Source organism: Dipodomys merriami, unplaced genomic scaffold, assembly GCF_024711535.1.
Source record: "Dipodomys merriami isolate MVZ:Mamm:240054 unplaced genomic scaffold, mDipMer1.0.p SCAF_15, whole genome shotgun sequence".
Classification (NCBI taxonomy): Eukaryota; Metazoa; Chordata; class Mammalia; order Rodentia; family Heteromyidae; genus Dipodomys; species Dipodomys merriami.
The window spans coordinates 23,116,050-23,143,040 of record NW_027202826.1 but is presented as its reverse complement, the minus strand read 5'-3'; the positions used below and the strand labels follow the sequence as shown (position 1 = coordinate 23,143,040).

Here is a 26,991-nt window from a genome sequence, read left to right as displayed (position 1 = left end):
TAGGTTACCCAGGTTCAGGTACTGTTACAGCAAGAGAAGGCACACTAAGACACTGTCCTTAGAAGTTGAAGCCCGCACCCATTCCTTGGCTTCATCTTTTATGTCTGAGCAGCAATGCACATAAGGAAAGGAAATTCTGCCAATTAAGAGTTGCCATTTCGAAATTGCAATTATTTCTAATCCCTTTTGTCATAAAAATGGACTTTTCTTGATCTCCTCAGCCTCCAAATCAATGTTCCCATCTTCCCTTTGAGGTTCTACTTTGGTATTTGATATCTCTGGGCTCTATGTCTTTTCTTTCTGAATTTTAACCATTCCCATAATTCCAAACATGTCTGAAACCAGCATATTCTCTCCTGAGCTACAGTTTCTCCTAAAACCAACCCTTCTTGAGCTTCCTTAACAGTGCCACCATTTGCAAGTTATAATCGGCTGAACAATATTTGTTCTTTAACCTCAATCTTGAGCTGCTGTCCCAAAGAATCCTGTGAACATCTGTTGTTTTAGAATGAAGAGAACTCGTCTTGGCAATTATTCTTAAGTGACAATTATTCAAGTCAACCTACTAAGAGCTCTCGTCATTATTATGATGACCTACACACGCTAAGACTTTGAAGGAAAGCAGTCGGCAATGGAAAATATTTTATTTGAAGGCTGTGCCCTCAGCTCCATGTCTTTCCTGGGCCTGATGGAAGGAGGCTCAGCCAAAGAGGAAATATTTTTAGACTAGGTACTTTAGAGCTATAAAAATAGGCCAAGAGAACAGCACGCATGTTAAAAGCCCCCAAGTATACTGGCCAAAGGGCTCAAGTAAGGCATGCCAAGCAGCGGCATAGTAGATTTATGAATTCTTGCAAACATTGCACCAGACTGGAAGCAGAACCTGAGGCTCCATCAGCTGGTCCAGTGATAGCATTCCCTCCATCCCTCTTCATAGCTTTGCTAGATGTCCCTTGCTTCCTCCATCATATGTTCTCCCCAAATCCTAAAGTTTGGCGAAGTTTCCTTACATCTGAATTCTGACCTCTTCCCAATCCCACAACAGGAACTGTCCCTGTCCCCTACTTCTCCCACCCAAGCTTCTGTGCCTCTACACCATGCCTAGGTCTGATCCAGAGAGCAAAGTCATCAGCTGCTTCTCTCAGAACTGGTAGTTCTGGGTTTAAGGTGGGCTCTGGTGTGGGATACCTTGAACTCTGCCATCAGCCCACACTGTCTTCACTCATCTTCACCATGCTGGTCTTCAACAATCAGAAAAAAATGCTCTCTTGAGGTTTCTAGCCACCACTACCACTTCAGCTAGCTGGTTTGTTCTTCAGAGAGATAATTAGCCAGGCCTCTTACTCAACCTTAATTTTTTAGATTTCAAAAAGTGTTTCTACAAAGCCAAGAAAATACACTGCCATTCTTAGACTGTAATTCTGTTAAACACACAGATTTTTTTTAAAAATTCAGTAGACATTCAGGTTTGGCAATATAGGGGAAATAATGTCTCTCCAAGGTTTCCCACCTCCCATAAATTTTGAAAAATGGAGAACTAAATTTTACAGGTCAACAGTGACAGTCAAGTCTTAGTTATATTTAAGAAACACTGCAAGATGTTGCATGCTGGATCCCTTAAGGAGAGACGAGTCGCAAATCTAAACTGCTCATGTGGCAATGTTACAGTGCTGGGAGGTTTTTTCCTAAGTTTTTGCTATGAGGATCCCGTGAAAATTCAAGGGAACAAGACCTCCAGGAATCACAGGTGAGACAGGGGGAGTAATGGGGCCTTTCTCAGGACGGAGGAGATACTGATGGTGAACTAGCCTGCAGAATATTGATGGCTGAAAGAGCAGTAACTGAAGGAAGAAGCTCTGGGGAGATCTAGAGGGGAAAGAAAGTGAACATGATGAAGTAATTGATTTGAGGTAAGTGACTCTGAATCTAGGATGACCAAGATGGCTGCACAGTATCCACCGAGAGAGGGTAAACAGCCCCTCAAATTGAGTCTAGAGTTGAGGAGAATCTACGGACTTCAGACAGGATGGAGGGTCCTTTGTTTCTCCCTACAAGACAGCAGGTGCCATAGTTGCAGGTAGAACTTTGCTTCTCAGCTTCAGGAATCCCAGACAGTAGAAGTAGAGAAACCTCAGCTGTGCCTCTGACCTTTGCCCACAAGTACCATCTCTGAGGGAAGGGTTATTATACGGTCATATTAAACTGCTATGACCAAATAAAATTTTACATTTGTAGAGTGTCTAAGTGCAAGGCTCTGTTCCAAACATCTTATGGGTGTGAACTCATGGCAACACCCCAAATCGAGTTAATGGGGCACTAGTATTAAGTTTCTCAATCATTCCCTAAGTCAATTTGAATGTTCCTAAAACGGTTTGAATGCCCTACCTTTTTGAACAAAATCTCTTCAGAAACATTTCAGAAAATTTAAGTAAATGAAATAATCATTGGATTAGACTGATGGATCTATATAAAGGCAACCAAGATTTACTGAACAGTTACTATTGAACACATAAAGACTACTCTAAGCATACAGTAGCTCATTTAACTCTTTCAACAGTGAAGTAAGTATGATTATTTCCAGATGGGGACGGGCAGAAAGTGATTAATGACTTGCCCAAGGTTCCTACAACCAGGAGAAGAAAGCTAAGATCTACACTCAGGCAGGAACCACAGAGCCTGGCCTTTCAAGCTCAGACCACCCCACACCAGGAACTGCTGCATCATCAGCATAACCCAACATGGGGATGGTGAAGGGCTAGAGAATAGTGTGTGTGCCTAACAGAAAGGAAAGGAAATTAAAACCTCCAGCAAGAAGCAGATATAGGTAAAGCTGGATGGAGAACACAGCAAAGAAAAACTAAAATCGAATGAAAGGGTGATAAAACAGGTAACACCCATGCCCTTTAGGAGGAAATGAATACCTAGGAATAAAAATATCCCCTCCTAGCCAGGCAATGGTATCTCACACCTATAATCTTAGCTACTCAGAAGGCTGAGAATCATGGTTCAAAGACAGCCTGGGCAGGAAAGTTTGTGAAACTCTAGTTAATCACCAAAAGCTGGAAGTGGAACTAGTTTCAAGTGGTAGAGCACCCCAGATCTTTAGTTTAAGGCCCAATACCAAAAGGAAAAGAAAACACAAAGCAATTCCAATTTTTCTTTCATTCAGCATCAGAAACTTCAAAGCTGATGACAGCAAGATGAGCTGGGAAAAAACTCAGTGAAGGAAGAGGAATTTTTAGACTATTGTGTCTTCTTTACTGAACACCGTACAGGGGCACAAAGTCTGGGAAATGTTCATCTATTGCTGAGAATGCTTCCCTGCCCCTACTTAGCTTAAAATGCACTTTCCCAAAAGAAATGTGCTTTTTAAAAGGGGAGGGGGGAGAGTTGTAGGATTTGGTGAGACAAATTTACCTCTACAAGTTCAAACTTTCTCACTTTCCTGAACAAGTGTAATGTACGAAAAAGTTTCTTAAATGCTACTCCCCCTGGCTCCTTGGTAATAATTTTATAAAAGTCCTGAACTTTCTGGACTCCTCAGCCTGACAGAAGGCAAGGAACAAAGCAAAGATTAGAAAATGATTCTTTCTGAGAAATTTTTCTTTTCCTTTTCTACCCTTTCCCCTCCAAAAAGAAACCAATCTGTCTCCACTCATTTCATTTTATGCTACAAAGCTACTCTAACAGTCTGTTGAAGATAAACTACCGATCAGACCAACCCAGAAGTGTATAATAGGCAAATACATAAAACAAGCTGACTTACTTAAATATTAACCTGCAGCCTAAGGGATTTTAAAATTCAAAAAAAGAAAGGAAAACAACAGGCAAAGGAGATACTTTTGAAAAGTACACATGTACTAATGGCCTGAACTCTGTTCACATAAAATCAACTACAGCCCTCACTTGTCAAAATTTGCTTAATTGCTTGAAAAATGCATTTGGCAGCTACAAAAATCTATTTACTTTTTTTCATCTTGCCCAGAACAAACTGGAACATACGTTGAAGATGATAAATGAAAATTGTACACAGAACTGCCTTCTGATTAAAACGACTTCAGAAGACTCCAGGAAGATGAAGCTAAATGGGAATTCGTTGAACAAGCTAGATGCTAATTCCTGTCTGTGCTTTCATGGCTTATTTACTAATACAATGAAAGACATCCTTCCTCTTTTCAATGGACTCTGAATAAATATACTGATATCAGCTGACATTTACAGTAAAAGTTATTAAAGACAAAGCAGGCACTGATGATCAATACTTTACACCTAAACATTAAGGACTTACCTCAGCAACAAAGACTAGGTAAGAAAGCAGATAAGAGGCAAAAGGGCAACAAGAGAGGAGAGCTACAATGAAGATGTTGATCATTACAGGCAGAGGACACTCAGCTCTTACCACTGCCCAGCATATACTACGCACAGTGTTGGGGTAGAGGGTCACAGGTGCACTCCTACACAGACTCCCAGATGTGTAAAACTTGTATGTTGAAGTACTTATTACTCCTTCTCTCTCACCTATAATATGGCTTATGAGGACTCTAGAACAGCAGGCAGGACATCCTCAGAAAAGGGTAATGTCAAAAAGAAAAGCGTGATTGCGAAAGAGATGTGACACAGTAAGAAACTACAAGGAAAAATATTGTAGAAATAACGATTTGGGGATGAAATCAATCAAATTAAGCCAGGTACTGGTGGCTCATATCTGTAATCATACCTATTCAGGAGGCTGAGAGCTGAGGATTATATAGTTTGAAGCCAGCCCAGGCTGGAAAGTGACTCAAGAGACTCTCAGCACTAAAAAGCCAGAAGTGGAGCTGTAACTCAAGTAGTAGAGCACTAGCTTTGAGTGACAACGTTCAGGGACAGTACCCAGACCCTGAGTTCAAGGTTCAGTACTGGTATGCATGCATGCATGCATGTGCATACGTGCGTGCACACACACACACATACTCACACACACAATGCAATCAAATTAATATGTTGCAAAACAAATTGTGGGAGGTGAAATTTAAGATACAATAACAATAATAAAGATTGTTGTTTTTTTCAAAGCAAGCATGGGAATGTGGACTTGATTGAAAAAGATAAAAAATGCACAAAACTTTCATGACTATAGCTACTGTGGTGAGGGTAAGACCCATTCCCAGGCCCACTTGGGAAAATTTAGGTGAAGAGAACTGTCCCACATCCTCCTCCAAAAAAGAAAGAAAGGGTGGGTAGGGAGGGAGGAATCTAGTTCCAAAGAGCTAAAAGTATAATCAGCTAGGATATATAAAAACAAAAACAAAAACCCATGGCTCTGGTGGCTCATGCTTGTATTCCTAGCTACTCAGGAGGCTGAGATCTGAAGACCATGGTCCCAAGCCAGCCCAGCTCAAGTGGCAGAACGCTAGCCTTGAGCAAAAGAGATCAGGGGTAGCGCCCAGGCCTTGAGTTCAAGCCCCAGGACTGCCTCCCCACTCCCCAAAACAAAACCATACCATGGTTCACCAACCCAAGCAAGAGTGCAACCTAAGAACAATCCACAGACTACAGTGCTCGACACGCCGCATGGCAGTACTCGAGTGATCAACTGCACAACTGTCCCTGACCCCTAGCTCAGTTGGCACGGGGCAGGGTTCTCGAGCTGCAAGAGGACAGATTTCCACAGCGGGCCCCGGACGGCTTGATCCTCCTCCTCCCACGCGGGCTCCGCGGTCGGGGACGGCAGGATTGCTGGCACCCGGGGTACTAGGTCAAAGGGCAAAGTCGCCTCCAGCCACCCTGGGCGGAGGGCCAGGGACTAAGCGGGCTCCGTGTAGGTGACTTTTAAAAGTCTGACAACAGTGATGATGGCCTTTACTCTTCATAACCCGGCAAATTCGGGAAATAGGGGGGTTTAAGAAAACTTCTGACAACGACTACGACTGTAGAATGGGGGGGGGAGGGGAGGTCGGACGGTGGGACAGAGGGACAGAGGGACAGAGGCTTGCACCGGGCAGCAGCCACACGACCCGCCTCCACGTGGTGCGCGGCGGGCCCCCCGGGACGCTGTCCCCCCCCCCGGACGCCGTCCCCCCCCGGGGCCCCTCCCCCGCCCGGGACGCCGGCCCCCCCCGACGCCGTCCCCCCCCGGGACGCTGTCCCCCCCCGGACGCCGTCCCCCCCCGGGACCCCCCCGGGACCCCTCCCCCCCGGGACGCCGTCCCCCCCCCCGGGACCCCTCCCCCGCCCGGGACGCCGTCCCCCCCCCCGACGCCGTCCCCCCCCGGGACGCCGTCCCCCCCCCGGGACCCCTCCCCCCGGGACGCCGGCCCCCCCCCCGACGCCGTCCCCCCCCCCGACGCCGTCCCCCCCCGGGACCCCCCCCGGGACGCCGCCCCCCCCCCCCGCCCGCCCTCGGGCCCCGGGCGCGGCTGGAACTTCAGACATGGAGAAAAGCCGGACCGGGTGGAAGACCCCGCACTTTGAGGGTGGGGAGGAGGCTGTGCAAGGTATTTCGACCCTTCGGGGCGCGGGCCGCAGCGCCCCCCGTCCCCGCGGGCATCCGGGTCCTGCACCCGGCCGGCCGCCCCGGGCCGCGCTCACCTGCGCGATGCCGGCGCCCATCAGCCCGCCGCCGATGACCGTCACGTGCTTGACCATGATCTTCTTCGCCGAGGCCGACGCGGAGGACGAGGAGGAGACGGAGCGCACGAACTGCCTGGTGACGAAAGCCATGGTGTGGCGAGGACCGAGCCGGCGGCGGCGACGGCGGCGGCGGCGGCGGAGCCCGACGAGGAAGTCGGCCGCGGCGGAGGCGGCAGTGCGGGCAACCCCAAGGCGAGCGACCTCTGGGGGGCGGAGCCTCCGCGGGCCGTGACGTCACCGAGAGGGGCGGGGATTCGAGGTCAGCCCCGCCTACCGCTCCCGGGCTGGGAGGAGGATTTGCTGGGTCCGTGGGGCCCACGTGGGGGTCGTGGCGCCCTGTTCTGCGCCCAGAGGAAGGAAATTTAGCTGCGATCGCGCCGAACGAAAGTCAAAGACCGTGCGCTCCAACGCAGAGATCAGGCAGGGGAGACCTGACCTTGCTGTACCTGTTTCAACACTGCATCGGGGGCAAGGCAGCGAACACGTGGATAGCTTCAGAGAGTACTCTTTGGGGAGAAACTGATCATACTAGACAGAGTAGAAAAGGAATCTCTCATCATTGGGAGACTTGGCCAATCTTATGTGAATACTTTGTATTTGTTGTATCTTAGTAACATAAAAATTTATCCATGGAAGCCGGGCACCTTTGGCTCACGCCTGTAATCCTAGCTACTCAGGAAGCTGAGATCTGAGGATCCTGGTTCAAAGCCAGCCCGGGCAGAAAAGGCTGTGAAACTCTTATCTCCAATAAACCACCGGGAGTGGCTCAGTAGCTCAAGTGGTAGAGTGCTAGCCTTGAGCTGAAGAGCTGAGGGACAGCTCCCAGGCCCAGAGTTCAAGCCCCATGGCCGACCAAAAGAAAAAAAATAAATTTAAATCATGCCTGTAATCCTGACTACTGATCTGGGGATCAGGGTTCAAAACCAGCCCAGGGAAGTAAAGTCTATGAGACTCTATCTCCAATTAGCTACCCAAAAAAGCCAGAAATGAAGCTGTGGCTCAAATAGTAGAGTGCTTAACTTGAGCAAAAAAAGTTCAGGGGCAAGCTCAGGTCCTGAGACTGGCATATAAAAAATTTAAAAAGATACGTGTGTAATATACACTAGGATGTCTAAGTAGGGTACATTCTCAGATTTTTCTTTTCCTTAGGAAAAAAGGATTAACCACTTACCTTAGCTCATTTAAGCTGCTATAACAAAGCACTATAAATTGAGTGTCTTATAAAAAATAAGAACTTATTTCCCACAGTTCTGGAGGCACAGAAGTCCCAACTCAAGATACTAACAGACTCAGTGTTTAATGATGGCCTGTTCACTGTCCCATAGATTGCTCCTTTTCATTGTAACCTCACGTTGGTAGGAGCAATTAAACTTTGTAGGGGCTCTTTGATAGAAGTCCATTTGTATGAATTCCATTTGTAAGCGACTATCTTCATTACCTTATCACCTCTCAAAAGCCCACCTCCAAATATTCTCACATTCGGTTTCAGCATATGAGTCTGAGGGGACACAGTCAGTCTGTATCACCACTGCAATATTTCCTAGTGATTTTCAAATCTGAGGTCACTTAGCAGTATGTAAAGATGGAAGGAAAAGAGGTAGAAAGATCATGAGTTTCAAGTGAACATGGGCTAAACAGTAAGACTTTACCTCAAAACAAGGAAAAGGGAAGGGAGAAAAGGAGGAAGGAAAGAAGGGAGGGAGGGGAGAAGGGTAGAAAGAGTGGAGAGGAAGGAGAGTTGGGAGGGAGGGAAGGTAGGAAAGGAGGGGAGGGAAGGGGACATTGGAGAGTCCTGGAGAAGTCACCAGTGTGCTACATGACTTTCTTTGAACACCCTCCTTGGCTCTAATATCTTCATCTGTCAAAAGAAATGGTCTAACAAATAACTTTCCAGCTATTTGATAATGAGAATTTCATTTTGTTTATAGTCTTCTGAAACAGGAGGGCCACTGTGGCCCCTTCTCCTTGCTATTATCAGTCACAGGATAGTTAAAATAGGATCATTGTCCTCTGTGATCACAAACCGTGAGGCCTCTAATTCTTACCTTCATCTTACTCTAGTGGTTTGACTTCATTTCTCTCTGCAGAGTTTAGCACTAGTAAGTATGACTTTGGTCACTGAACCATCTCAGAGAAAGTAGGCAACTTTGGCAAAAGAAAAAAAGGCTGGCACAGGAACAGAGTATGTAATCACTGCTTTTATTTTTTGTCCCATTTATGGATAATTGCAATCAAAGAAACATTATTTGTTGACAGAAAGGGCCATGGGCTCTAGACCCAGCTCAGATTTCCTAACATCCAAAAGTCTGAATGGCGATAGAGACAATGAGTAAATTGGAATCTTCCTTCTATTTGTGGGAAATTAATGATTCCTAGCTCTCTGAAGAATGAGTGAGCCGGGCGCTGGTGGCTCACGCCTGTAATCCTAGCTACTCAGGAGGCTGAGATCTGAGGATCGCGGTTCAAAGCCAACCCGGGCAGGAGAGACCATGAGACTCCTATCTCCAATAAACCACCAGAAAACCGGAAGTGGCGCTGTAGCTCAAGTGGTAGAGCGCTCGCCTTGAGCTGAAGAGCTGAGGGACAGTGCCCAGGCCCAGAGTTCGAGCCCCACGACCGACCAAAAAAAAAAAAAAAAGAATGAGTGAAAGCTTAAGGCTGTGTCGTCTCATGTTATTGAGCAATTAAAAAAAATTTCCTATGGCTGAAAATCGAGCTATGGCTGGTACAACAGCAGAGTCCAAAATGTACAAGCAAGTGGGTGCTGCAAAATTAATTCTGGTTATTGTAAATAATCACAGGATGTTCATGGTCAGTGCAAAGAATTTACATCTTTGGTTTGAACTTGTACACAAGAACCCAACCTTCATTGATATTAATTTGCTATTAACATCTCTCAGTGTTTTCTACAACCAGCTTGAGATTTCTGGGTAAGAATCTTCCCCACTGGAGCTTCAGAAACTAGAGAGTGTGGCACCACAGGTTTCATAGTCTCTGATTATGGTCATTCTTGATTTGAGTACTGGCTGGGTATATACCAGTGTAATTCATTTCCTGAAAATCCAATCAGATAAGAGTTATATGTAAAGAAAAATGCAAGCATGCCTCTTTACATAACATGAGCCTCTTCCTTATCAGAGCCTCATGAGACTAGTAGGTGTGAGGACAGAAGTTCTTGTGTTCTGGGAGGCACATCCAGGCAACTTGGAAAACGGAATACTTGTAATATAACAGAACTGGACTCAGGTCCCACAGTGGGGAGCCAGGACACACTATCTTAAAGGGCGTCAAACCAAGCTTTGGGGATTTCAACAAGCTGGAGAGCTATTATGCATATCATGATGACCAAGTATAGTTCCATTACAGACATTGACATGCTTATTTAAAGAGTCCCTAGCTGGGTACCGGAGGCTTATGCCTGTAATCCTAGCTACTCAGGAGGGGGAGAGCTGATGATCTCAGTTTGAAGCCAACCTGGGCAAGAAAGTTTGTGAGACTCTTATCTCCAACTAGCTACCAAAAAAACAGAAGTGGAGCTGTGGCTCAAGTAGTAGAATGCTACTTTGAGTAAGAAAGCTCAGAGACAAATGCCCAGACCCTGAGTTCAAGCCCCAGGACCTGTGCATGCACGTGTGTGTGCACATGCGTGTGCACACACACACTCCCCTCAAATTAAAAAAAAACCCTAAATTTAAAATTCCACTAAAATCATAGAGTAGTTTATGTCCTTAAAGAACAGGAAGATATGCAGGGTGCTGGTGACTGGTGCCCATAATTCTAGCTACTCAGAAGGCTGAGATCTGAGGATTGAGGTTCAAAGACAGACCAGGCAGGAAAGTCAGTAAGACTCCTCTCCAGCGAATCACAAAACCCCAGAAGTGAAGCAATGGCTCAAGTGGTAGATTGCTAGACTTGAGCAAAAGAACTCAGGGACAGCACCCAGGACCTGAGTTCAAGCCCCAGTACTGGCACACATACGCAAAAAGAATATGAAGATCCAAATTCTCAATGGAGGCTCCAAGTCACTTACTCTGGATGTTTTAATACCAGACGTTAATAATAATAAAAAAAAAACAAGGTTATTTCAAAGACATTTATCAAGAATTCCTTATAAAAATTTTCTTTCAAGGATCTGCTAAGTCCTGCAACTATTTTGTGATGTATGAAGTATCTAGACTGTTCTGTTGATAACATTGCCTGTGACTGAACCAAAGATTCTTGGGCATGGAATCCTTGACCAAATAAACAAATTCTGTGGTTGTTTAATGAACCTATCCTTTCATGAAAGATGATAAGCCCTCAAATCTTCATGTTTAATGTGAATTTATTTATTTTTACTTTTGCCAGCCCTGGGGCTTGAACTCTGGACCTGGGCACTGTTCTTGAGCTTCTTTTGCTCAAGGCTAGCATTCTATCACTTAAGCCACAGCACCACTTCTGGCTTGTTCTGTGTATGTGGTACTGAGGAATCAAACCCAGGGCTTCATGCATGCTAGGCAAGCACTCTATCACTAAGCCTCATTCTCAGCCCAAATATATTTAAAATAATGGTAATCGCTCCATAAGTTTAAGCACTTGAACAAATAGCCCACTTGAATGAATTTGGTTCCTAAAATCACCATGGAATAGTGAAGCAGATTTGAGGGTGCCAAAGTATTACATTTCTTGGATACCCTTCTATCACAATGGATATTCTAACTGAAATTCTACTCTATAGTGACAGTCAATCAGTGAGGCAGGAGGCAGAAAAATAGAGTTTTTCCCCTTTCTAGCCACAATACAAATCACCTTCCTGCACACCCAATTAATACTTCATTCATGCAGCAAATTCCCTGAACTCCTGCTCTATGCGAAGCCTCTGATCTGGTGAGAGATGAGACACAGCCAATTCCTTGTTTCCTTTTGGGCTGGAGGTGGGAAAGAAGGTAGACAGAGTCTCAATAAACAGTGAGGCATGAGAGCTCACAAGGAAATAAACTGGTGATAAGAACAAGGAATTGTCAGAAAAGGCCACTTGAGACAGGTATAGGGTGGAAGTCCACCCTGAAGTAACCTTTGGGTATCTTATGGAAAAAGCTCATGGGTCTCATCCACAGGGGAAAAAAAAGGTTGAGGTATTAAAAACTGCTTTCATGAGCTGTGAAGGGAAGGGTGTAGGGGGCAGAGGTAATCTCAACATTCTCTCCTGAAGGTTTTGAGATTTTAGGTCTGCTAGAATAAACGGGCAATTGACAGATTAACAGGAGAGAAAGCTACGGATTTACTTACATGCCAGGGGCCATCAGAAAAAGAGGAGTAGCCAATAACCCAGTGAATTCCAGAAGTTTCTATTCTCTTCTTCATGCAGGAAAACGAGAAGATAGAGCTACAGGAAACCTTAGAGTAGCATTGGTGGCTTATGCTTGTAATCAGAGTTACTTAGGAGACTGAGATCTGAGGATTGTGGTTCAAAGCCAGCCCAGGCAGAAAAGTCCATGGGATTCTCATTTCCAGTTAATCAGTGAAAAGCTAGAAGTGGAGCTGTGCCTCATGTGGTAGAATGTCAGCCTTGATCAGAAAAGAATGCAGGGTCAAAAACAAATCAATACTTGGTCCCATGATATTTCATCCTTTTTCTTTTTCCTTAGTATTTTACTAAGCAGTTATTCTCTCCCCTTCCACCTTCTGCCTAGGAATGTGCCCAATCCAAAAAATAAGAAGAAATGTAGTGTCACATTCAGAACTGGCCTGGAGTGCCATCATGGGCTAAGAACAGTTAACTGCCCAGGTGTGATGACAGAGAAGGAAATCAGAAGTAGAGAGATGTGGTGTCTGTGAGGTGTGTAAAGCAGCAAGCACAGTGAGTCATAGGAGATCCTTCTCTTCAAAGTGTTCAAGTTCTGTGCTGCCCCTTTTCAATAATTCTCAAAGACCACTGGATCTTTCCTTACCCTGTTTCTCTCCTCTATCAGGAGCAGCAGCAGGAGGCCCTTCCTCCCTTATGCAAGTGAGTCCAAGGCTCTTGGTTACGGCCTGATTTGCAGCTGCTAGAAGCTTACATTCCATGTTATGCTTAAACAGCTAAGGCACCATTCTACATTTCTTTAAAATGATCGCTTTAGAGAGGCGCTGGTGGCTCATGCCTGTAATCCTAGCTACTCAGGAGGCTGAGATCTGAGGATTGAGGTTCACAGTCAGCCCAGGCAAGAAAATCCATGAGATTATTACTTCTAATTAACCAGCAAAAGGTTAAACATGAGCTGTGGCTCAAATGGTAAAGTGCCAACCTTGAGCATGAACCTTAAGAGACAGTGCCCATTCCCTGAGTTCAAGCCCCAGTACCAGCACAAAGAAAAAGCTTTAAATGATGTCTATCCACTTTTTAAAAACTGTATTAAAGTGACATTACCAAACAAACTGCCTGCTTTTACTAATTAATTAACTGTCAGTTGTGAGGCTTGAATTTGGGGCCTGGCCACTATCCCTGAGCTCTTTTGCTCAAGGCTAGTGCTCTACCACATTGAGCCAAAACTCCACCTCCAGTTTTTCTGGTGTTTAATTGGAGATAAGAGTCTTATGGGGACTTTTCAGCCCAGGCTGGCTTTGAGCAGTGATCCTGAGATCTCAGCCTCCTGAGTAGCTAGGCTTATAGGCTTAAGCCACTAACACCTGGTTCACCTGCTGGCTGGAAGTGCAGCTGTGGCATTAGTGATAGAATGCCAGCCTTGAGTGGAAAAAGTCAAACAAAAGTGTGAAGTCTTGAGTTGAAGGCTTAGTCCTGTATACACACACACACACACAACCAGAGCCAGATGATCTTCTGCTTCTGATTTTTTGATAACATTGGATGTTTTAAGGCACCTGCCCTTCCTCAGTGCTGAGAGAAAAGGAGAAGGCAAGTTTCCACACCCCTATTTTACCACAGGATGACAGAGTCTCTGAGAGGACAGAAGGCCTGCCCCTTGGTGGGAACCACTGCAACTAAATGCAGAGCTCTGCTTCCTGGAGAGTACCACATCCCTCACGTGCATGCCTCGCGTAGCTGAGCTGTCTCATTGGGGAGCCTCCCACATGCACACTCGCTCTATCTTTGTTCTTCCCACTTGCCATCATCAGCCAACCTTGGATGGGCTGAGGTGTCACACCCACGGTCACTGGCAGTCAGAAGCATCTGCTTAGAAGGACATTTATTTAGCCGATTTACCTTCTTTTCTTGGAGGTGCTCTTCATCTCTTTGAGATGGTTATATTAAAAGGATGTGGGGCTAAAGTTAGACCAAATCTTCCAGTCAAGGTGGGCTTGGAACCCTCAGCTAAAGCAAAAGTGAAACTCTGCATCAGGCTTACAAACATCAGGAATAATTCCATCTTTGCCAGTTGCTCTCCCATACATACCCGCTTGCCTGAAAGTGAGATAGGAAAAAAAAATGTTACAGTACCATTCCTTTATCTACTTCAAAAATGAACACATTTAAGCTGGGTGCCAGTGGTTCACACCTGTAATCCTAGCTACTGAGGAGGCTGAGATCTGAGGATCGTGGTTCAAAGCCAGCCTGTGCAAGAAAGTCTGTGAGACTCTTATCTCCAACAAACCACTCAGAAAATGAGAAGTGGCACTGTGGCTCAAGTGGTAGAGTGCTAGCCTTCAGCTGAAGAGTTGAGGGACAGCGCCCAGGCCCAGAGTTCAAGTCCCATGACTGACCAAAAAAAAAAAAAAAAGAATACATTTATATGAAATATCTAACTTGAATATTCCTTTAAAAAATACAATATATGTCCATGAGAATTTTTACACATTTTTTATGCCAACTTTAAAAGCCTGTCCTCACCTAGCCAGGAACTAAAAGTCAGCAATCATGTCATGACTACTTACTCCTTTTCAGTCACTTAGGACTAAAAGTTAGATCAGGGCCTCTGGAGCTTTGCCAGAAAAAAATTTCATGTGTCCTAATGTAAGGATATCATGATCAGAGAAGCTTTCTTACCAGCCTAGCAGATGATCAGAAAGTGTTCTTTTTGTCAGTCCTGGGCGAATGCAGGATCTACATACTATCTTTCAGCTTCTTTTGCTTGAGTATAGTACTCTTGAGCCACAGCTCCATTTCTGGCCTTTCTGGTAGTTTACTGGAGATGAGAGTCTTACAGACTTTCTTTCCTGGGCTGGCCTTGAATCTCAATCCTTGGATCTCAACCTCCTGGGTGGCTAGGATTACAGGTATGAGCCACCCTTGTGCAATCCCAGAAATTGTTCTTAACTCTAGTTCCCTGGGGCCCAATTGGAACCTAGGCTATGTGGAAAGGAAAAGCTCTAGTCATAAAGAGGAGATTTAACCAATGTAGGTTTTGTACTGCTGGGGATCAAACCCAGGGCCTCATGCATGTGAGGCAAGCACTCTGCCACTGAACTACGCCCCAACCTCTAATTCTGTTTCATTTAAAAAATGATGCCATTAAAAAATCACCACCCCCCCCCCACACTGCCACACACAAAGGTTTAACCAACCTATGCCAAAAGGAATAAAGGTTTCTTTTTTTATAAGTTGTCCTTGGTCATCCAGAAAGCGATTAGGATAGAAATCATCTGGTTTCTCCCAAATGGCTGGGTCTCTGTGTATCGACCACAAGTTAGGTAAAACCATCGTGCCTTTAGGAATGGTATACCCCTGGAGTACTACAACAGACAAAGAAACAGACAAGTGAGAAGCAAAAACACAGCATCATTCCATATGCTTAAGAGTTCTCCCTAAACATTACTATTTGGAAGAACAAACACATAGCTACTTATTTAGCATTTTAATTGGCCAAGACTAAACTCTGGGGTCCCTGAAGTCAGGGACAAGATCTGATCATCAGATCCCATCCTACCTGTCTAGTGGCAGGATCCAGCATGACACAGGGCAGGGAAAGTGCTCTGATAGATACTGATTTAATGAATCCAGTCAAATCATAATAACATTACAATTAAGAGACAATACTAAATGCAGCCATAAAATTCGATGTATATATGTGAAAATGGAACTTGGAAAAATTGAGGGGGTTGTTAGGGGGTGGTTGGGAGAGACGGAGGAGAATGATGAAAGGGGTAAGGGGGTGACATTGATCAAGATGTATAGTGTTCATAAACGGACATGTTTAATTGAAACCCACTTATACAACAATGTAAGGATAGTCATTTTTAAATAAAAGAAACACTAAGAAATAATAGGATGGTGGGGATTGAGGGGAGCATGGGAGGGCAGGGATGGGAAGGGGAAACAAAGGAGGAGGCACCAATGCTCGATAAGAAATGTACTCATTACCTTGCTCATGTAATTGTATCCCCTCTGTATGGTATTTTCACAATTAAAAAAACTTATTAATATAAAAGAAGAAATAATGGGACATTTCAGATAAACTTTTCCTAAGAATTATAAATTCCTATGATTTGTATAAAATGGTTCACAGAGTTTTCTGTGTATACAAAATAGGATGAGAAGGTAAACTGAGATTAAGAGGAGGTACAGAAATCTCTAGAAAGGGTAAATTACAAGTGTGTGTGTGTGTGTGTGTGTGTGTGAGAGAGAGAGAGAGAGAGAGAGAGAGAGACAGACAGACAGACAGACAGACAGACAGACAGACAGACAGACAGACAGACAGACAGACAGATAGACAGAGAATCTTCTGTACCCCAGAGTGCCCTCAAAATTGAGGTCCTCCTGCCTCAGCTTCCTGAGAGCTTGGATTGGACATCTGTACCACATCTGGTATGAGGTAAATTTCTTCTTAGTAACGATGCTTAAAAGACACTGTGGACATGACCACTTGGGTATGTCTAACTGAAAGGGAGAGATGGACAGGGATACCTCTAAAACTCAGACAGGCCCCTTCTAAAATTGTGAATTCATGTGTGGTTATAGATTTTTACAAATTGAACTAGGGTCATTTCCCGCTAAACATTCCACAATTAGACTAGCTCTCCTGACTTCCACGAAGAGGACACGGGGCAACTTAGCGAATCCTGTAGTGTTTTTTGTTGTTGTTTTTCTGTCATCACAGCTCATCTAAGTCATGTTTTGCTGGTCTAAGCATGGATGCTTGTGGAGTCCAGAGAGCTATCAATAAAACGTAGTGCTTGAATGCTAGCCCCACTACAAAAGAGTGGAAGCATTCAGCCAGGCGTCAGTGGCTCACACCTGTAATCCTAGCTTCTCAGGAAGCTGAGATCTGAGGATTGCACTTCAAACAGCCTGGGCAGGAAAGTCCGTGGGACTCATCTCCAATTTACCACCAGAAAACTAGAAGTGGCGCTGTGGCTCAAGGTAGAGCACTCACTTTGAGCTGAAGTGCTCAGAGATAGCACCCAGGCCCAGAGTTCGAGCTCAGAGATAGCACCCAGGCCCAGAGTTCAAGCCCCATGACTGACCAAAAAAAAAAGAGAGAGAGAGAGAGAGAGTGGAAGCATTCACTGGCCATTTCACTATGTAGGACAGTGTTAACTCAATGGCTGCCATAGCCCCTGCTTAGCTGCACGGACTGGGGCACCTCCAGAGCAGGGAGACCCGGACTTGCCTGTTTTCTCTGAGGTCATGTGAGGAATGGCAAGAGGCACCACCACGGTCAGCCTCTGCACCTCCATGATGGTGGCTTCAGTGTAGGGCATGTGGATCTTGTCGGTGAGGGAGGGGGCTCGGTCACTACCAATGACCCTTTCAATTTCTTCATGAACCTTCTCTGTGCGGAAAACAAACAACAACAAAAAAAAGATAAACCAGAAGCTGGAGTTGAATATGTACCTTATACCCACTTCCCTTGACCATTTCCATGAAAAGGATAGGTAGGATGTAGCAGCCTGGCTCAGCCTCATTCAGCCTCAGAGAACTGCAGCACTGGTCGGGCACACCTGGTACAGAGGAAGGGGTTGCTAAGCCATACTGGGACTTGGAAGCAGGCTAGAAGAAGGCCAAGCTTGCTCTTCTTATAACAACCTGCTATTGTGGGAACTAACTGGGATCCTCTGAGTACTACATGAATCCTCTACAGTGTGACTCAGCTACCTTGTTCTACCTTGTGCCTCCTCTTGAAGGTCAGAGAGGTAAAGAATTGGGGCCTTGGGCCAGTAGTCATATGGCTAGCTAGCTTGGAGGTAGATCCTGAAGTCTTGTCCATAAATGACTGCGGCTCAGCCAACCTCTAAGCTGCAACTTCATGAGAAGCCCAAGAGTAGAATTGTCAGAGTTAAGCCACTCCTGGATTCTTGAAACTATATGAGCTAATAATGGTTTTATTTGAAAAGATGCTAAAGGCTGGGTTAATTTTAACTCGGTAAGTTATTATAGGCAGGCCCTATTGTGTCTGTAGTAAGAAGAATAGTGGCCCCTTCAAAATGTCCACACCTTAATCTCCTACTACATTGTAAATATGGCACTTCACCTGGTGTCTTCTACTCCGTTTTCCGTTGCCTCAAGAAAATGGCAGGTGGTTGGATATGTTACAAAGGAAGGAGGTCTGTTCAGCTCAGAGTTTTGGAGGTTGAAAGTAAGAAGCCAGGCAGCAGCATTTGAATATCCTCTGGCAAAGGCCCTTCTGGCCAGATCACAGCATGCATGTGGGAACAGGCAATTACAGCACAAGCAGGAAGCCAGAAGGATGCATAGGCTCAGATTGCTCTCTGTATAACAACCCACTATTGTCGGAACTAACCGGGGTCCTCTAAGAACATGAATCCTCTACAGCACTGTAGAGATACCTTGCTCTACCTTGTGCCTCCTCTTAAAGATTAACCACTTCACCTCCACTGCCACACTGAGAACCAAACTTCTAGCCCATGATTCTTGGGAAGTCTCCATAGCACATGGTAAAGGGCTATGATAGTCTAATTCAAAGAAGGACTAAGAGATGGGGAGAATGCTCTGGATGATCTGTTTTGCAGTTGTGGGCTGCCTAATGATGCTGCAGCCAACAACAGAGCACATACATGAGAGTCATGCCCTGTGGTTTATAGTGAGGCTGTGGTCATCTTAGTCAAAGCACACTCTGTGATGTCCACACAATGATGAAGTCACCTGACAACACATTTCTCAGAGCACATCTGCATGGTGAAGGGACGCATGCCTGTTCATGACTTTAAAATCAGGAAACCTTTCTCAGTTGAGAGAGAGATGACAGTACAGAAGCATGGTTAGATCCAGGATCTCTGACATTGGAGGAAGGGAGTCACAAGCCAAAGAGACTGGAAAGTGCAAGGAAATGAATTCTCTTGGGTCTCTTGAAAGGGACCAAACCCTGCCAGCATTTTGATTTTTTATCCAATGAGGCATGTGTCAGACTTTTAATGTATAGGACTACGAGATCACAAATCTGTGTGGTTTTGATTATGTTTATAATAAGTCATTATAGCAACAACAGAAATGTGTATTCTCTCTTACTTATCCACTATTTACCACGTGACATTCACTATCTATTGGAATTGGCATAGTAAAACTAGCTGTGTGGGCCTCCATTCTCCACTTTTGAAACAAGACAAATGGGTTCATGTGAATATTACAATTCCTATGAGCTCTAAAATATTCTGCTTCAACTCTAAAGATCTTCTACCATTGAAGATTTCACACAGAATGAGATAGAGAGAAAATCAGGGTGATCAAGCTTTTCCCGTGTAGACACTGAGTTTTTACTGCTAACATCTTACCAACTTCCTGTGAATTGCAAGTATTTAATTTTTTTTTCCAGTCTTGAGGCATTGGAGCTTAGAGACAATAGATTACAGAGGTTACAGATTATTCCTGATTTAAATCATTTGGGCTTGCCATGAATAAAGAGCAGATGAGCTGGGCTCAGTAGCTCAACTTGTTAATCCTAACTATACATGAGGCTAAAATCCAGTTCAAGCAGGAAAATCCATCAGACTCTTACCTCCAGTGAACTAAAAGCTGGAAGTAGAGTTGTGGCCCAAATGATAGAGTGGAAAAGGTAAGGGACAGTTGCTAGGGCAAGTTTAAGCCCTAGTATCGGCATGCACATGCGCATGCCACCCCCCACCCCCAACCCCCCCCACACACACACAGAAAATCACATGAATTATTTACCTTGCACATCGGGATTCAGTGACATGTACAGCAGACACCAAAGCAAAGAGTTGGTTGTGGTATCAGTGCCAGCAAAGAAGAGATCGCTGATGATATAAAATAGGTAGTCTTCATTAAAACTACTGTTGCTGTTATTTTTCTTCTCCTCTTCCACCTGGAGCAAGTACATGTCTATGAAATCCTGAGGAGTCTCATTGTCCAGAGACTCTCGATGATCTTTGATGATTTTTTTAAGGAAGCTGGTTATATCCTTTTCAATTTGTCTCACTTCTTTAAATAGTCCGAAGGGAAGGTAATAAAGCCAGGGGCATATGTTGACCAGGAGGAGCTGTTTGTTCAGACAAATTTCTAATCCCCGAGACATAAAACTAAGCATCTTCTTAAATTCCCCATTGGTGTAATCGAAGCGTTGGCCAAAGCACAAGGAACAGATGACATTAGACACAGCACTGTTGATAATGGGGAAAGGGTTGAAGGGATCTTTTCCATACTTCTGCATTTCCTCCTTTATGTATTTGAACTCCTCAATAATCTTGGGCTCCAAGCTAAGCTTTCCCAAACCAAAATGACGAAGAGTTGAGTGAGAAAACTTTCTCTGTTGTTTCCAGACTGGACCATAGTGTGCAAACACCAGCCCTGGCAGAAGGACATAGGGAAAGGGAGGAGAGAGAACAATGCCTGATCACACTGAATACACCCAATTAGCAAAGAGGCACAGCCACAACTCTCAAGGTTCTTGTAAAGAGTATTTATTCAGGTAAAGACCACCAGTCATGAAAAACAGTTAGGAAAGTTTACTTACGAAGATACTTTAGGTTCAATAACAGAAATTAGCTTCAACTAAATGAAGAGGATTTGGTATAGTTATATTATCAATAGTGACTTCCAGTACAATGAAAACCAGTTAAGTGTCAGTGCCCAAAATTAGTGTGTATTTAAATGTCCTTTTGTGCTTTTTGGTGGTGTTGGAAATTGAACTCGGGGCTTCACATTTGCTAGGCAGGCACTCCACCATGTGAGCTACAACTCCACATCTGGCTTTCTGAGTTTACTAGAGATGACTCTCACAGACTTTCCTGCCCAGGCTGGCTTCAAACTGCTATCCTCAGATCTCAGCCTCCTGAGTAGCTAGACTACAAGTGAGAGCTACCAGCACTTGCTAAAGCTCATTTGTATAATTAGTTATTTTATATGATTTAGTCTTCATAATGTCTTAATGTCTAAAAGGAAAAGCCTCCTCTCCTCAAACTTTCTTCTTCACAACTATTTTGCATTATTCTGGGCTATTCACTGTTTTATAAACCTTTAATATTAGCTTGTCATGCTCTATAAGAAAGCCTTTGAAATGTTGACAGGGCTTGCAATTGATTTATAGATGAATTTGAAAACTTCCTTCTTCAGGGTCATTGGACTTGTTTGGCCATCAAGAATAAATCTTTTTTTTTTCAAGGTTACTTTTTGTATTCAATAATTTTCAATTAGAGGTAGTGTGCAAATACTCATATGGTGGGTTTGACTTGCACTCAGGAGATACGAGAATTTCAACTTCAAAACAAAGATACTAATGGAAAAACCAGAAGAGTTGAGTCACTGAAAAGAATAATTCTTAAGTCACCCTTTTAAGCTTTAACAAACTGATAGATTGACTTTCTAACTTAAAAACAATGTTTCCATATAGTCTGGCAGTTCTTGTGCCATAAAGTCTAGGAGCATTGTAACCCGTTGAGGTGGAACTGGGTAGGGCCAGGTTGAGAAGTATTTTCTTGGCTAGCTCCAGGGCAAAAGATACATTGTCTTGTTTTCTTCTGCCAGTAGTTAGAGTTTGTCAATTCAGAATGAACCCTTCAAGAATTCCATCTTTGCACAGAAGGCTTTTCATATGCCCACCTTGACATTATCTGTTCTCATCCCATATCCCTAGCCAAGAGGTCACTAAAAGACATTATTCTCCAGAGCATTTACTTTCTATTTTTTGGGAGTTGGGGTAGTCTAAGGAACTTTTTTTTTTTTTTTTTGCCAGTCATGGGGCCTGAGCTCTGGGCCTGGGCGCTGTCCCTCAGCTCTTCAGCTCAAGGCTAGCGCTCTACCACTTGAGCCACAGTGCCACTTCTGGCTTTTTCTGCTTATGTGGTGCTGAGGAATCGAACCCAGGGCCTCATGCATGCAAGGCAAACACTCTACCACTGAGCCAACTTCCCAGCCCTCTAAGGAACTTCTTTAACTACATTTTATATCCATTTTGCACCACCTCTGATTTCATTTTTTATTATTTTGTCAGTCAGGAGGCATGAACTCAGGGCTTGGGTACTGTGCCTAAGCTTCTGCGCTCAAGGCTAATACTCTACCACTTTGATCTATAGCTCCACATCTGGTTTTCTGGTGGTTAGTTGGAGATCAAGAGTTTTATGGTCTTTCTTGCCCAGTCAGGCGTTAGATCTCAACCTCTTGAATAGCTAGGATTATAGCCATGAGTCACCAGCACCCAGCTCCACTCCTGATTCCAGCTCATTCCTGTCTCCTCTGACCACTGAAACCTTCCACTGCTGAGCCTTCTTGCGGTGTGTAGGGTGAGCACATTATTCTCTCACACTCTGTGGATACCCACCAGCAGACTTAGAGGGGTAGCCTTTCTCTGCTCTATTCAGTCTTTTGCCATCTCTAACCCCCTCTCTGTGGTCAGATGGGTGGTGCAGGACTGTAGCCATCTCTTTATTTCATTGTGGATGATAAGTATGTGTTCATGCAAACTCCTCCTAATTATAGTGTGTAAAGTCAAGACAAAGAATGAACAGGAATAATGTTTATGTTCCTGAAATCAGATGAGCCTCTTGCTTAAAAAATCCCTATAAACAATTTCCTGGGCAATTGGAGTTCAGTTACTCTTCCTTAGTCCTTTCTTAGTCACTCAGAAGGTAACCATTACTGGGCTTTCTTTTCCCCCCACAGTAGATGTTGTCTTTCATGCCAACCTCAGAAATTGATATGAATTCTTAGTAGCCTTTTATTACTTATGGCATCACCTATGACACTTCTGCTTTGTCTAATTTCTCGAAAAGCTTGTTTTTTCCCTTCTTAGATCCTTGTTCTACACACTCCATGCATTATCTTTTAAAGTACGTATTTGTATTTAGGAAAGACTTTGAATAGCAAAATGCCCTCTTTTGATCAGTTTTCTAACATTTAGAGTATCCCATGTGCTAAAAGATGTAAGAAACACAACCCCTGTTCTCTAGATTCTTCTGTCTTGGGAGGAGCTGGGTTACCCCCACACCATTGTCCGTTGGATTGTACAGAAGGTACAGAGTGGTGCCAGGGAGCCCCAGGACACTGGAACGGATGCAACCTTGCAGAGGATGAGTGTGAATACACACTTTAGACAAATAAAACACTTGGACAAAGTCAAAATGGATGTTTTGACAAGCTCGAATTTATCTGCAGGGAGAAGTCAGGTTTAGATAAGGCAAGGAATGAGGGAACGATTAAAGATCTGGGCAATTTAATGCTATCCACAACCAAGCAGGAATTTCCATTTCAAATAGTTTATAATTAAAAATGTGAACAGTAAGCCCGCTTTATTTTCAGATTTAATACATGGAGGTTTTGACCAAGCACAGTAAAAAATAATTTAAAAATTAACATTTCAGAAACAAAAAAAAAGTAAAATCCCCCCCCCCCCCCACCTCACAGCTCAATGGAGAAGAAACTCTTGGTCGGTCTTGTGTTGTTGTCATTGTGTGATCTTCTAAGTATTTCCCTGCTCTTAATTTTATGAAAATTTGCCTCCCGAAAACCAGTGGAGGCCACAGAACATGATAAAAGTGGGTGTCCCTTATGTAAGTGAAAATCTGAGCTTTAGTGAAAGGCAGTGTCTTTCGTGGGAATCCAAGGGTCATGGGGAAAAGCAAATCAAGAACCCACAGTATTTGAGTTAAGGGTCATGAAGTAAGATCTAGTTTATAGTGAGCAATATTTATTTGCACAGCAGTAATGCTGTGATATAGTCTATTACACGTGGTCTCAAATGAGGGTGTTCTGTGCTAAACATGAGGCTGTAGGTAAACGTGGTTTCTACAGAATGTGTCTTGCATCATAAAGAAATCCTGTCTCCCTCCCATCCTATCTCTAACACTGTCCAAACTCATGCCTTTCAGCCTGCTTCCTTGCTGTAGACACACAGAGCACAGTTGCAGCATGCCTGTGCCTGCCTTAGGCTTGGGATAACATCCCACGAGATTGCCTGTCTGCCATGCATACCTTTGGCCTCCAGTGGCTGGTTCTCTTGGCAGCCAGGACACCCGAAGAGAACCAAGTAGAAGCAGGGGGAACACATGGGATGGGATGGGATGGAGAGGGTGAGGTGTAAATTTCTACTTGTTTTCCAGTGGCACATTGAAGGTATTCTGATCACTACTCCTTGTTTAAAATCTCTGTGTGCAGGGTCACTCTGGCTTTATCCCGATCCCAAAGGCCCAAGTCTCTTCATTCCCTGTTCTAAGGGCAGGAGATACCAATTCACTTCAAAGACACTTAATGAGCTCCTTACCTGGACCAGGCAGTAATGGCACAGTAATGGTCCTTCAGTGCTGATGGCCTATGTTCAGTCCCAAGGTTACAGAACCTGGGTTTTTCTAAGTTGATGGAGGGAAACATAGGGGCAACAAAATTTGATTTGACAAGGAAACCTAACCTATCTGGAGAGGCAGTGAGCCCAAGCTTCCTGAGATAAAGCCACTTAATGACATTTGTATAATGGGTATGAGCAACTCAAAGAAGTTTTGGAACTACCAGCCAGTAAGAAAAAGTGGAAGTCTGATAAACCTGATAAAACCTGTGTGTCTGTGTGTGGGAGGGGTGGGGTGAATAACTGGAGTGTTGTATTCCACAGGTAGCAGACAGCATGTTTTCCAAATTGCAAAATTGTGCAACTTCAGCTCTCATAAACAGTAACAATGCTAGGGTGGCTCGTTGGGATTTGCACACACACACACACACGCACACACGCACACACGCACACAGGTACTGGGTCTTGAACTTAGGGCCTGGGTGCTGTCCTTTAGTTTTTCATCCATTGCTGCCACTCTATCACTTAGGCCACACTTCCATTTCCTGCTTTGGGGTGGTTAATTGGAGATACGAGTTTCAGGAACTTTCCTAGGAGGGCTGGCTTCAAACTGTGTGCCAGCTATCTTTTTGTTTATGCTACTGAGGATTGCTCCCAGGTGTTTTCATTTCTTGGCCAGGTGCTTAACTTACCACTGAGTTACACCCCAGCCAAGAACTCAGCCAAGAACTTAGCCAGTTCTGTACTTGAACTCAGACTCAGAGCCTGGGGCTTTTTTTTTGTTTGTTTTGCTGGGCCTGGGTGCAGTCTCTAAGCTCTTCAGCTCAAGGCTAGCGCTCTGCCACTTGGGTCATAGCACCACTTCTGGCTTTTTCTGCTTATATGGTGCTGAGGAATTGAACCCAGGGCCTCATGCATGCAAGGCAAGCACTCTACCACTGAGCCACCTTCCTAGCCTCCCCTCCCCTTTTTTAAAGTCCTTTAGCTTTTTCTGCTCAAGGCTAGCACTCTACCACGTGAGCCACAGCTCCACTTCCAGCTTTTTGGAAGTTAACTGGAGGTGAGTCTCATAAGTTTTCCTACCCGAGCTGTTTTTGAACCCCATCCTCAGACCGCAGCCTCCTCGAGCAGCTAGGAGATACCGGCATGAGCCACCACCATCAGGCGTGTTGTTGTTTTTAAGAGGAAAAATATCTTGTTAAACTCTTGTGGTCAAAACTCACCAGATGTACATAATACACTTCCCTCTTTCTAATGGGGCCCATATGTTTAGAGACTGTGGGGAATCACAGACTGAGGAGCGAGGCCTTATCTGGGAGGAGAGACATCTGATGTATGACACCCCGAGGTCCTCTGCCTTACCCCCTATTATGGTCCCTCAATCCCTGGGGGGTTCTTAAGAGTCTCAAAGTCCGGCCTGAGTCAGTGTTGGGGTGGCATCTTCAAGGTACCACCCCCGCCTTCGCGCAGGTGCAGGGGTGAGGCGCGCACCTGCAGCCCCAATGGTGTGTGGGTGGGGGTGGGGGTGCGTGCGCGCACGCGCGCGTGCCCACCACGACCCAAGGCTCCCCTGGCTCACCTTTCTCCTTGGTGACAAGGGAGATGAGCGGCACCCTGGGGCGGTCGCTGAACACCTCGGCCTGCTGCACCAGCGCCTGGCGCACGCTGTGGAAGTCGTTGAGGACCACCACCGGGTAGTGGCCGATGAAGAAGCTGAAGATGTTGCCGTACACGCGGGTCAGTTTGGTCAGGAGCACTTGGGGACCCGAGGCAGCATTGGAGTCCACGCCGGCGGCCAGCCAGCCGTAGCCGTTTCGCCGGAAGAAGGGCGGCAGCAGCACGGGCCCATAGTTGCCCACCAGGGGCCAGGGCGTGGGCCCGGGAGGGAGGCCCCGCGCCCGGTGCCATCGCAGCCACCCCCAGCCCAGCAGCGCGACCAGGCCGCACAGCAGCAGCAGCGCGCCGCCGCTCGGGTCCAACTGCAGCAGCAGCTCGGGGGCAGCTCGGAGAAGCCCCACGGGCCAGGTCGGGTCGGCGGCGGCGGGGGACTGCGGCTGTCCCCGGGAGGACATGTTCCGTGCGCGCCCGGCCTCGTGGAGACGCCGGTTCGCCGGGGCCGCCAGCAGCTGACTGCGCGCTGGAAGGTCAGGGGCAGGGACCAGAGCGCCAGGAGCGCCTCTGATTGGCTGAGCCCCCGCGTTGTCCCTGCCTCTTCCAATCAGCAGCGCCGCAGCCGAGCTGCGGATACTTTTGTTACTACACAGAGTTGGTCGGCTCCGGGAGGGCGAAGTGGAGCGGTGGGGGGCTGGAGCGCGGAACCATCTGATTTGTACCCAAAGTTGCACCCCTTTTCCCTGGCTCCGGTTTGTCGTGGCTGTCCTTAATACTAGGGCTCTGGGTGACAGTAGGGATTTTCTTTTCGTCAGCCCAGGGCAGAAACCCTTAGTAGTTTGTCCAGGAAAGCTGAAAGCTAAGCATAGGTATCTGCTTGAGCAGGAACAGATAAGCATTTGGAGGAGGAAGATTTAAGTAGCTATTAATGTAATATATATTAATCAATTGGAGAGATGACATTATGATTAGCCTTAGGCGAAATCTGAAATACTGAGTTTGCAACATCAACTAAGAATTGCATAATCCTTTGAAAACAAAGTTCGCCACCATAATGGCCTTTAAGTTCTTTACTTTGATGATGATTCCAGGTGCTTCCCTTTCTATCTTCTACAAGCCATGTTTTGTGGTTCTTAGATTTGCCATAAATTTTTCTGTTAAACCT

At 45.3% G+C, this 26,991-nt stretch overlaps 2 protein-coding genes across 5 annotated transcripts in view; both read right to left on the bottom strand.

Moving 5' to 3' along the window:
• Positions 1 to 6,793, bottom strand: part of Hadh (hydroxyacyl-CoA dehydrogenase) — a 35,781-nt gene extending 28,988 nt beyond the window's left edge. Inside the window, exon 1 of the mRNA XM_070022417.1 lies at positions 6,571 to 6,793. Within this exon, the coding sequence (XP_069878518.1) occupies positions 6,571 to 6,702 (132 nt within the window). The 5' untranslated portion in view covers positions 6,703 to 6,793. The remainder of the gene's footprint in view (positions 1 to 6,570) is intronic.
• A 2,002-nt stretch (positions 6,794 to 8,795) lies between these two features.
• On the bottom strand, positions 8,796 to 26,287 carry Cyp2u1 (cytochrome P450 family 2 subfamily U member 1). Of its 4 annotated transcripts, none has more exons than XR_011371917.1 (6): positions 25,795 to 26,287; positions 19,655 to 20,290; positions 17,139 to 17,300; positions 15,094 to 15,261; positions 11,881 to 13,993; positions 8,796 to 9,666 (listed from the first exon to the last, which is right to left on the bottom strand). XR_011371917.1 is itself a non-coding variant. In XM_070022415.1 (6 exons), exons 1-5 carry the CDS (start codon positions 26,285 to 26,287, stop codon positions 13,818 to 13,820), a joined length of 1,635 nt encoding a protein of 544 aa, XP_069878516.1. In that variant the 3' UTR covers positions 8,796 to 12,159; positions 13,796 to 13,817. The 4 variants fall into 4 exon arrangements, 3 of the variants coding, with proteins under 3 accessions (XP_069878516.1, XP_069878517.1, XP_069878515.1); XM_070022415.1 differs by having other exon boundaries at positions 8,796 to 12,159; positions 13,796 to 13,993; XM_070022416.1 differs by having other exon boundaries at positions 13,796 to 13,993.
• Positions 26,288 to 26,991: the final 704 nt, after the last annotated feature.